The 12,378-nt window shown below is 37.3% G+C and overlaps 1 protein-coding gene across 1 annotated transcript in view; it reads right to left on the bottom strand.

Moving 5' to 3' along the window:
• The window catches only part of LOC122806608 (2-acylglycerol O-acyltransferase 1-like), a 158,949-nt gene extending 155,576 nt beyond the window's left edge, over positions 1 to 3,373 (bottom strand). Inside the window, exon 1 of the mRNA XM_044077172.1 lies at positions 3,067 to 3,373. Coding sequence (XP_043933107.1) covers positions 3,067 to 3,160 — 94 coding nt within the window. The 5' untranslated portion in view covers positions 3,161 to 3,373. The remainder of the gene's footprint in view (positions 1 to 3,066) is intronic.
• Positions 3,374 to 12,378: the final 9,005 nt, after the last annotated feature.

Genomic DNA, 12,378 nt, shown 5'->3' on the forward strand with positions numbered 1-12,378 from the left:
TAGCTACACTTTAATCAAGTTACAACCAAGCAGTAATAAATACCATTGAATACTTTAGAGAATGTCTGGATTAGTGCTCAAGTTACACAAACAAAGCTAGATCCAGCAGGCCCGAATCCAGTCTATGCCACAGCAAACAAGGCGCACCAACTTCAGTAAGAAACAGTTCAGATATGCATGCACTATAAGCCTTTAACCAGAAATTCCCAGCTCAGAAGGGCAGAGTCCAGCCTCTCCTCCCACAAGAGTGCAGACCACGAACCCTCTTAATGTAAAATAACTGGCTTGAAAGCCCAAGTGCTTAAACCAGAATTAATACACTTTTAGAATAACAGACACTGAGCCCTCAATCAGCAGTTCTCAACCTAGAAGGATGTAAGCTACCTGTTCTGCCACAACAGTGCAGACCACAAACCTCTCAGTGCAAAACAACTAACTGGTCCGAAGCCCAAGTGTTTAAACCAAAAGGCTTAGAATGAGTTACACCAAGCAGTAATAAATACAATTGAGTATTTTAAGATGATGCAAAAGTAAAAAGAAGTAGGTAAAAACACAAGTACAGTAAAAGCAGATGAAATTTTTTTTTTTTTTTTTTTCTGAACAAGTGCTGAGATCAAAGAAACAGATTTGAGTGCTGAAACTAGAAAACTGGCTAGTTACAAGAAAAAAAAACAAGCTAGAAGGCTTCCCTCAAACACAGAAGGGCTTGGGGGCTCAGAAGCCTACAAATAGTCTGTACCACTTAACAAGAAAGGCAGGAAATAAGCTTAATTTTTTTTTTTTTTTCTATTTCCCAGATGCTCTCTTTGTACACAGTAGGAGTGCCTGAAATCAGAATATGATCTCACTGCACTCAGTTGAGTGAGCAAATGAGATGGGCCCAGAGGCAGGCTGAGGGGCGGGCAGTTTCAATGCCAAAACAGGGCGGGTGGGTGGGAATAACTGAAGAGCAGAATAACCAGTTAAAAATTCCTTCAAATTCCTTCAACACTCCTTCATACACAGTTTAAATCAATTTAAATACTGTATTTTTTAAAAGAAAAAGTGCATAAAAAGGTACTTAAATTCTCTTATACGTCCAGTTGAATATAACCAAGTTCTTAGCTTGCCAAGCTGAAGTTTTAAAGCAGGAATTATTTCACATGCACCAGTTTAAATATGCAAGGACAGGAAATCACTGAATGTGGCTACCCCCACACCTGTAATTACTAGCAAATAACAAAATTCAGCCAACACTAGCTTTTAGTTCAAGTTACTGAAGAGCAGAATAACCAGTTAAAAATTCCTTCAACACTCCTTCATACACAGTTTAAATCAATTTAAATACTGTATTTTTTAAAAGAAAAAGTGCATAAAAAGGTACTTAAATTCTCTTATACGTCCAGTTGAATATAACCAAGTTCTTAGCTTGCCAAGCTGAAGTTTTAAAGCCTTGTCCTACAAAAGAAAAAGTATTATGCCTACCTTGCAAGATACAATATCTGTATATGCAAATATGGTGTCTATTTAAAACCGGTGATAACATAAAACATAACATTTTCTTGTATTATTTGTAAAGGGATACTTAAGTCTACATTGTGTGTGTGGGTGTGTGTGTCATAAGCATAACCTTAAATGTTTTGATATATGTGTTGATCGTCTGTGAACTTTTCTAAGGTAGTATTATGTGAGAAACTTTAAACTTAAAGACATTAAGTGCAAATGCACAAAACGTGTTTAACATTGTGTGCCAGTACAAATGCAGCTCCATCACAAATCTGAAACTTAATTAGATGCAACACCAAGCCTGCTATTTAAACCAAATCTAACTGCTCCTAAAATACTGTTGCTATAGCTTTCCTCCCTGGTCCTCACAGGTAAATTGGAATTGCTCATTGAGACTTTCCAAATCAAACAGTGAGCAAATCAAAATACTGACCTGACTTTGGATTATGAAAAACAAATAGATTTCTAGTCATAGTATTCAGTGTTTTACCCAAACAGAAGGAGGCATACTATAAAAGGGCCAAAAATGTAAAGTAAAGGGCACATTTTAAATACAATACAAAATGTGAAGCAGAATAAGGACAGCCTTACTACAACAGGAAGCTCAATACCAATATTTTTCAGATACAAATATTCAGTGACAACGGAAACCTTCTTTAGCAAAATTAGAACAGGATTAGTACAATACTTATTACTACCTCCTTGTTAACAGCTCTCAACGAAAACATGGGCAAATCTCAAAAGAATCAGAGACAAATCCAGAACTAATCAGGGCCACTTTTAAAATATTACTATTATTAACTTGACATACTGACAGCATTCAAAAGAAAGGGAATTAATATACATTTTCTGAAGTAAAAAAAAGTCATCTGTAACTCTAATTACTGTCATTATTTATTAATTATAACTTGCCATCTTGTCTACAAAAATCATCAGTTTTAGAACGAATTAAGAGAGATAAGACATACCTCTCAAGTGTACTTCATTATGAGTAATGTACCTCATTTGGAGTCTTAAAAAATTCTGTTCCTCGAACTTCCATCTCCAAAATGAGGAGCACCAATCCTCATAATGTAGAGTAAATGAGCAAAATGTAACACACAATAATGGCTTACTAACAACAACTAGGAAGGTCATAAGATAGCTTAAACCTGCTAGTTTTACTTATAAAAAATATTTTAATGGATTAATAGGATTCATTTCTATTCACCATGGATGTCAGAAACTCACTGACTGTGACAGACCCTTTCAGCGTGAAACTTTGAAGAACCTGAACTTTTTAAGACCCCAGATGAGATAGATATAAATAAATAAATAAATCAAATGTGTGCGTTTTAAATCTACTGGCAACAGAAAGCCACCTTACGTGACCCAAGAAAGCTAAATTTCCAGGAATGTATACACTGCTCCTTTAAAACACAAACTAGCACTTGTCAAAAATGACAAATACTTGAACGTGTGCCCAGCCATATGAACAACACCTACCACTTTACTCTATCGATTGAAAGAACAGAAGCAACATGTTTTGTTACATGGAAACAACCTCACTTCGGCAAATACTCAAGGTAAACTCTCTCTTACCTAGAGCCAAAAAGGAAAAAACCCACTGAACTACGGCACAGGTCTGCAGCCGCCGACTAAAGGGGATATTGAGGGGGGCGAATTCGATCTTCATAGCCCCCTATTCTTCTAATGCCCCTTACACAACTTGTTGCTTCTTGTCCTTGGAGAGCCCCAGGGCCCACTTTCAAAGCTCCGCCCTTTCCTTCGGGTTAGCACTTGCACGGAACTTTTCTAGAACTGGACAGGACTCTGGGGAAAAATAAAAGTAAAAGGATCCCCACTCCTCAAACCGTGTCAGTGACGTACGACCTTGCCTCCAGAAACGTCACTCTCACTGGAAGTTCAAGTGTACTATGACCCCGCCCTTACAATTTAACCCTTTCGTTATCGACGCCCCCCCCCCCCACACACACACACACACACACACACACACACACACACTTCCAAATCACAAATGCAGATATATATCTCACGTTTTTTAAATAAAAAAAAACACTAAATATGTAAGTACTTTTAAATTAACCAGTTCTTCATTCATTCCATAGTCCTCAGCCTCTTACCTCCAGAACCAGAGACAATCACGGATACTTAAAACACGAGTACAGTTACCTTGAGAAATTACCAGCCTGAGACAATGCGAATTGACATGTATTTTCCAAAGTAAAAAAAAAAAAATGTTAAGTTACCACATTTTCTCCCCAAATCCCTAGTTTTAGGAGGGATTATAAGGCAAGCAACAAAAAATCACGGACAAATTAAAAGGTGTGAATTTATTCAGCCATGATTGTAGGTACACACAGGCAATACATACATACTTTATATATTACACGGTTTGCGAAGTCGTTTTTTAAGACAAAAGCACTGTGAGTGTTTAAAGATGCAGAAACTGTCACAGGCTCTAGGGTTACCACCTGTCCCACTTTGCGAGGGACAGTCCCACTTTGAGCAGTTGTGTCCTGCAAAAAAATTGAAACAATGGCAAATGTACTTGAGATTTTAGGATAAAATTATGTCCTATATTTTATGTAATAGCTGCATAAAACAGTTATCCTGTATCTGAAACAGCTAAATGTTAAAGAAACAGAATAAACAGCTAAAAATGCTACAATAATAAGTTTTTATTTAGGCAAAAAAGTGAAGTGCTGTCCTTTGTACTGGCCATGGGTATGTTTCACCCTGCAAAATCTGATGTTTGTACTAAAAATGTTCCACTTTGGACATTTGAAAAGGTGGCAACCCTAGTCACAGCAGTAAACATTAATGACATTAAAAGGGTAAAAGTGAACGTGCAAAGAACATAACTACAAATGCCTCAGCAGACCTCTCAAGTGTACCTCATTATGAGGAATGTTCCTAATTTGGGGGTCTTAAAAAGTTAATGTTCCTCGAAGTTCCACATTGAAAGGGTCTGTCACGCATTCAGTATTAGCAATTTTTTAGCGGATATCCATGGTAAACAGAAGTGCATTGTATTCATTCATTTAAAGAATTATACCTTAAGTAAAAATATCACATTTTAACCATCCTATGACCTTCCTAGATAAAGTTTTTAGTAAGCTGTTAGTAAGTGTTGCACATTTTGCCCATTTGTTCCACATTATGAGACCTAGTGTTGCTCATTTTGTAGATGGAAGATTGAGAGCTAGTTCATACCTTTCAACTTCTTTGCCAAATAATTCTAGACATAGTCAAAAATAATAGGACAAAGGGTCAAATCAAACATTTTTTTAAATATTATGCTAATTCACTTTAAAAGCTAATAGAGCAACAGGATTTTGCAGCAACATAAATGTAATGTAACTATTGTTATAGCTATGTATGTTTTCCTTTTCTTTGATAATTGTAACTAATATTATAGCTAAATATGTTTTTCTTATCATAAACCGCTGTGGTGTAGCAGTAGCGTTGTCGCCTCACAGCAAGAGGTTCTCCCGTTTGATTCTTGGCTGGAGCGCCTTCTGTGTGGAGTCTGCATGTCCTCCCCACAGTTGAGTGGCATTCAAAAGACATGTGTGAATGGGCATGGCTTTGTTGAAGGTTGAGTGTTGAGCTGGCACCTTGGCATTGTAAAAATCTACTGCCAATCATTAGTGGACTGGAGTTCCGCTGTGGCAACCCCTAACCAGGAAAAGCCGAAAGAAGAACATCATCCCGTCCTAACATATGCTTGTAAATAATTTAAACTGTGATTATTCTCTGTATCTTGTGCCCCCCCCCCTGCCTCCACTGAAAATGGGTCTCTTACCCAGTCAGGCTATTACAGTAAACAAACATATAATAAATAAATAATATGCATTTTCTGAACAGTAAGAAGTATGAAACTCATATGTCTGGCGTTATTGACTGACTGTAATTTTCAGTGATTTAATAGAAAAAAAAGTACTGTGGTACTTGGAGTGAGAAGCTAGAAGGTATCACCAAGGCAAGGAAGAGAAGGTGTTTGAAGTTTATTTATGTCACATGACAGACAAATCAAGAAGCACACCTGGTGCAATACAGGAGCACAGTGGGAGGGCTGTGAAAAAGCAACAGCTTTGTCTTCAGCACTAAAATGAGTTTTAAGTTGCTGTAAGTAAGGGTATAGCCGGGCATACTTGGTGCACTCAGCTGAGTACATCATCATCATCAACACACCTTTTTTTTTCCTATTTCCTCTACTCGGGGTTGGGGTGTCACATGAAATGTCAACACCTCTCAGTTCAGTGCCATGCCTGACTATCTCCAGCCTGCTGTCTTGCAATATAGCCATCTCTTGGTCAGATATCCTTGTTTCTTATTGTATTCTTTCTGTCCACCAGAAATCCTATTCTCCAGATTGTCTTCTGCTTTCCTGCGCATGTGCCTGAACCACTGTAATCTGTTCTCTTTGACCTTTTCTACAATTGGATCTTCTTTGTCCTCTGCTCTAATATCATCCTTTCTTTACCGTTCCACATTGTGCTTCCTATCACCCATCTCAAGCATTTCACCTCCATCACCTCTAGCTTCCTCAGCTTCTCTGTCATCAGTGCCCAATTTTCTGTAGCAAACAGAAGTTCTGCAGTACTGTTTTCTACACCTTACCTCAGCTAAATACATTTTTTGTAATTACTTCTAAGAAGTATTACATCTGATGAAACCTACAAGATCTTAAACTGTCTAAAGTACTTTCTACATCATAGGATTGTGTATAATATTGTCACAGTCAGGAATACTCCTTTAAAAGTGACAGTTTTTATGACTATAGGTGGCAGCAAATGAAATTAGTCTGCATTATGTCTTTAGGGGACAACGTTTGGACAGGTGTTTATTTTTTAGAGTTAAGCAGATGGATGCTGGCAAAGGCAGTGGCATTAGTATGAGGTTTGTGTACATGAAAATAACTTCTGGCTATGCCCTTGACTATCAAGATTGCTTTAATTCAAGGATAATTTGAAGTACACTGCTACACTGTTTCAAAGGTAAAATTAAGTAACAAGCCAACAGTTTGCACCCAAGCTACTCTATGAAATAAAACAAGAAAATAATGCTTTTTTAATGTGTCCATGCAAAAATTAAGAAAAACTAAACATAATCATCATTATTCCCTTTTCCCCATTTTTTCAACATGGGTCAAGGTGTTGGATGAACTGTCATCACCTTTACCAATTCAGTGCCACTCTCCTACTTTCTTTGAGAGTTATGCCAGACTGTTACAGGTCTTCTACCATACAATTAATCCATCTCTTTGCTGGATGTCCTTATTTCCTATTGCCTTCTTCTCTCTCTCCCCATTCTTTTACATCAAATCATCTTTTGCTTTCCATGTGCCCAAACCACCATATTCTGCTCTCTTTGACTTTCTCTGAAATTGAAGCTACTTTGGCTTCTGCTCTGATGTCATCATTTATTCATTTGCCCCACAGTGTACATCTTACCACCTGTCTTAGGCCCTTTATCTCCATCACTTCTAGCTTCTTTAACTGCCCTACCTTTACTGCCCAGGTTTCTGTACCACACAGAAGTACTGGCCACACCACTGATTTGTACACCTTACTTTTCAGCTTCTTTGGCATTTTTCTGTCACACACTACCCCTGACACTCTGTGACAGTTGGCTTCAGCTCCTATGGTTCTAGCTTTGATCTGCTCATTCTGACTCCCCTTTTCCTCAACTACTCTTCTCCGATACCTGAAGCTGTTAACCTGTTCCACTGTTTTCTCTTCTATCTCAGTTTTCAGCTTCTTCTGATTTCCTCATATGCTACTATGACAACTCTCTTGTCTATACTCATTTTCATCCTACATGTTTTCAAAGGGGACATTTATAACTGTGGGAGGTATACAAGTATGAGTTACTTCATCCTAGGCTTTGCATGTGGCAATGCAACTTCTGTGTTTTTTTTTTCAGAAGCTGCTGGAAGTACTCCCTCCAGCTCACTTTGATGTCCTATGAACTAGGGAGCAGACTGATGCTGGCATCCCTTAAGAACGGTGTCTGATGACTATCTTTATCTTTCTGTCTTTGCCTTGAAACTTGACAGAGTTTTCAGAACAAAAACAAAGCAAACACTCATACTATGTGCATAATAGTGGTGCTATTATCTTGGAGTTTTTTTATTAACCTAATAGAGTTTCTTTGTGACATCTGATGAGTTATCTTTGAAAGATGGCTGAGTTTCTCTGATGACTTGTTCTTTGCCATTCTGACTGATATCTTAACCTCTTTGTTTGCCAACTAGTATTTTTTCCTAGCCTGGTCTGTCTTTTCTTTCTCCAGTTTCTTTCTGCACTCCTTCTTTCTTTTGATAATGTCCTGGAATTCTGGCCTTCCAGGATGGCTACACATTGAGTAACAGCTTAATTATAGCTCTCCCGGTGTGAAAACAGAAACTTTGCAGAGAAAGCAAGTGAACCTAGATTTCTGTATACATTTCAGTAAATGGCTAGTAAGTGCACTGCCTGGATGTTAGGAAAAGAAAAATACAGAGGACCTGAAGGAAAATCAACTACAAAAGGCAATGAAAAAACACTGACTGAGAAAAGTACTGTAGCTGTTCAGCAAGAAGTAGTGCAAGCTCCAGACATGACTTCCAGTAACCTAGAGGAAAGTGTAAGGCAACTGCACACATACTTGACTAAAATAAATGAAACACTGATGGAGTATATCAACTCAAACAGTAAAAGGCTGCAAAAAATGGAAGAAGCTTTAAACAGATATTCAGATGAGGTGATAAAACTGCAAAACCAGAGGTCAAAATTAAGAAAAGGCTGGCTGAATATGAGACTGCACAAGAAGTGATGTTTCAAAAAATATTAGAATTAGAGGGCAGAGCATGTAGGGTAAACCTAAGATTTACTGTTGTACCAGAGAAGCTGGAAGGAACAGACTGTATTAATTGTATGACTGCACAAATAAGAAATTGGACTGGTATTCCACAACAGGAGTTGTTAATTGAAGGGACACATCGTGTTTATGCTCCAAAGCTGGCAATGAGAAAACAATCTAGACCTTTAATAGTAAAGATGCAATCTTACCAGCAGAAGGAGCTGATTCTGACTAAACTGTGGCAGAAGGACAAAATACTAAAAGTGGTAGACAGCAGAGTATTTACAGAGAATGACTACTCATTGTACACCAGGCAGAAGAGGAGTGTATTTATCCCACTATTCAGGAAATGTTGAGAAGCAGGTTTCAGATTCAAACTGCTGTACCCAACTATCTTCAAAATATTTTTTATCTGGAGGAACAAAATCATTTTTTGATGATGTACATGCTAAGGAAGAAATACAAAAGTTTGTCCAATAAAAAGTGAGCTGTGAAACAGAAGGAGATTCTGCTTCTGGTAAAAAAAAAAAAAAAAAAACAGAGAGCGAGAGATTTTTTTTTTCAGTGTTTCAATAGAAAATGCTTGAAAGACAGAAACAAAAGCAAAATAATTGACAAGAAGAATCAAGAATACATTAGAAATAAAGCAGAGGCAGGGTTTGGGAGAAGGAGATGAACAGGAATAGAACAAGAAAATCTGGAAATATTGGACTTTCTTGGACTTTGTTAAACTTGTAGGGGACTCTAAAGCATATGTCTTACTTCACATCATTAATGTTCTGAAAAACACTTAGGAGGGGGAAGAGGATGGAGAAAGTTAACTGTAAGCAAAACATTTTTTTTAATAGTACTATTTAAATGATGCATGATTTTCTTTGCATGTTATAAAGTACATTTTTTTCAGTTATTTTTAAGTGTAATAGAGATACTAATATACTGTGGTGGTGCTGCGGTAGCTTTGTCACCTCACAGTAAGACGTTGTCATGTTTGATTCTCAGTTAGAGCGTCTTCTGTGTGGTGACATGCTTGAATGGGCATTCCTTTGTTGAAGGTTGTGCGTCAGGCCCGGAAAGTCGGCAAGTAAAAATCTACTGCCAATCATTAGCGGACCGGAGTTCCGCTGTGGCAACCCCTAACTGGGAAAAGCCGAAAGACACAACAATGGAGATACTAATATGAATAGGTGCTTCTGTTTTTTTTTTCCTTTTCTTTTTGCTTCTTTCTACCTTCTCCTCTCTTTCTCCTTGTTCGATTTTAAGAAATGTATGTAAGGCAATGTAAAAAAATCTGGTTAAAACAGCATGACAAAAGAAAAATTATTGTGCTTTTTCTCATTCTTGCATGGGGAATGACTGGGTTAAGGCCATTAGATTGATCTAGTAACAAGCTTTATGAGAAAACAAGTAAATGAAAAAGAATATTGAATATTATAAGACTTTTTTCCAGTAAATGGTTTTGTGTCTGGTTCTCATGTCTCTAGCAGACAATCTGATAAAGAGAAATGTCTTACAGAAAATGTTTTCTGAAAGCATTCAAGTGTTTTCCAGGCTGAGAGAGCTATAAAGATAAGATAAACCACACATCACTTAATATAACTACATACCATGCTTCTTAATATTGGATGACATTTATTTTAGATTAACTCGAGTCTTTGTGTGTGTGGCTATCAGTTTGGAGCATTTGCTCCTATTAGGAGGGTAAAACTTCAATATCTGAAGATGTACATAGTTTTGTGTGTTTTATTAAGTTAATAGATTTTAAGGGGTATTATGTGTATGTGTGTGTTTGTGTTTGAGGGTTTTCAATAACACAAAAAGTTTTGTAAGATGTGACATAGGCTGAAATGGAGATGACAAGAAACAGATGTATAGAAGATTAACCTGCCAAACAGTACATGCATGTAACAAAAAAGCTGAAACTAGACATTTAACAAAACTCTGTTATATATAAAAAGTGGGAATAATAATCTATCAAGAGTATGATGCTTTCTATAATGTATTTAAAGGTTAATGGTCTCACAGATAAGTACAAAGAAGAATGAGTAGTGAACTACATTAAAAATGTAGAGTGCAAATAGCTATGCTACAAGAGAGACATTTGGAAAGAAATGAACATGTGAATTTGATAGAGAAGAGTTTTCAGGATGGTTATTCAGCAGAATACCTGGGGCAAAGGAAGAAATGAGTACTTATAATAATTGCAAGAGGAGCTCCAATAGTAATAGAAGAGGATAAAAACCCAATAATGGTAGATTTGTAGTACTAATAGGCTACTGGCAAGGGAGGAGGATTATACTGGTGTTCAACCAGGGATTTCCATTTTAAAGTAATTAGATAAGATAAAGAATAAAACAGGCCTAGAAATGGTGTTTCATTTATGCATACATTTTAGAAAATCAGAAAGAAAGAATCTTTTATTGAATGTTGACCTTGCTGGCTAAGCATGAAATAACAGTTCTCAAGGGAAGGTTGCAGACAGTTCTTGTTCTGTTCTTTTTCTCAAGGGAAGAATCAAGAGATAATGAAATGGCCAGGCACATGTGAGGCTACAAAACAAGATGTAGCCTGAGAACTAAGGTTAGGAGTGTGGATGTAGTCTATAGAGAAAAATTACTGGGCTGAAGGGCTATAATATATGGTGTACAGGATAGCAGGTCAGTCAAATCTGATGCAAGACTTGTTCAGATGAAGTTATTCTGTTCATGCTTATAGTTATGCTATATGCGTATTTCAAGTTATGTTGATTTGAATATGCTGCTATAACATTTATATTTGCTGCTTTTATTGAATGTTACACACTAAAATAAAACCTTTTAAAGGAAACAAAAACTCTGATTTTTTTACAATGACACTTGAACAGGCCTGCTGTCTGGGGAGAGATATATAATTCTTGCAACCCAGCAAGCAGCTACTCTGGACAATCAAAAAAAAAAATCAGAGACAGTTGTAGTGTGTAACCCTTTCAAATCCAATTTCCAATGCAGCATATATTTTCTTAAGTTCACAGTGACTGTTTTTCCAGGTTGATACAGTAAACGTACTACTGACATTTCAACAGCACTCCAGAGGTTTTCCAGCTGAGAGGCCCCAGTAAAGGTAATCAACTGTGCTGCAGACCACCCTTTCAGTTAAGGTACCATTCATTTCCAGACTTGGAAAAACTGGTGTTTTTCCAGATGAGGGCAGTATATCCATACCTCTACAGAAGACTTCACCAACTCCAGCTCTCAACTCTTCAGGCAACAGCCACTACAGATGGTGTTTCAGTCTCCTTATGTAAGCATAACTTTTGTTAACATGGATTTTATAACCAAGTCTGCTAGTAAATATTCAGTTAGTTTAGACATCTCTACAGTTGAACCACCTGCTCTTGTATGGTCAAAACTTATGGATTGGGTTATGCAACAGTGTGTTCAATGTGACGACAGAATTTTTTTTCAAATATACTGCTGAATTTTGGGTTCTTGCTAAAGCTATGCTAGGCCTGCATAACTATATGTTCTAACACAATTCCAATACTCAGGGTACTAATATTAGTGTTATTCAGGCAGTGGTACTACCAGTGCATGTCATGACAAAAGTGCCCCCTGTTCTGTTTTGGACACATACAACCTTACTCCCGGGACTGGACTGGCAACTTCACATTGTGCCCTTTATCAGCATCCCCCTGCATGTCTTGGATCTTTGCCAGATCTGCCTCAACTGTTGAGCCCACTTGACTCACCTCTGTTATACCTTCCACCTTAATCTCCTCTCACTGCCCTGGATATTGAGGAATCCCCCCCTTGGTAGCTTTTTTTTGCTGCTGCATCAGCTATGGTATTGCCAATAATGTAAAGATTACTGTATTTTACTTGATGTGCCTTTACTTTGCAGATGCTTCATTTATTTCTGTTTTTTACCCTAAGTCATTTAATTTCTTCAGAACTGCTGCATGCTGTACAGGTTTACCTTTGCTGTCCACAAATCCCCTTTTAGCCCAAATTTCCAAATATATGGTAAGGGCTGTTACCACATAGGAGCTGTCACTAATAATGTTGAACT

The sequence above is a fragment of the Protopterus annectens genome, chromosome 7.part0 (assembly GCF_019279795.1).
Source record: "Protopterus annectens isolate FY-2018-M chromosome 7.part0, PAN1.0, whole genome shotgun sequence".
In the NCBI taxonomy this organism is placed as follows: domain Eukaryota; kingdom Metazoa; phylum Chordata; order Ceratodontiformes; family Protopteridae; genus Protopterus; species Protopterus annectens.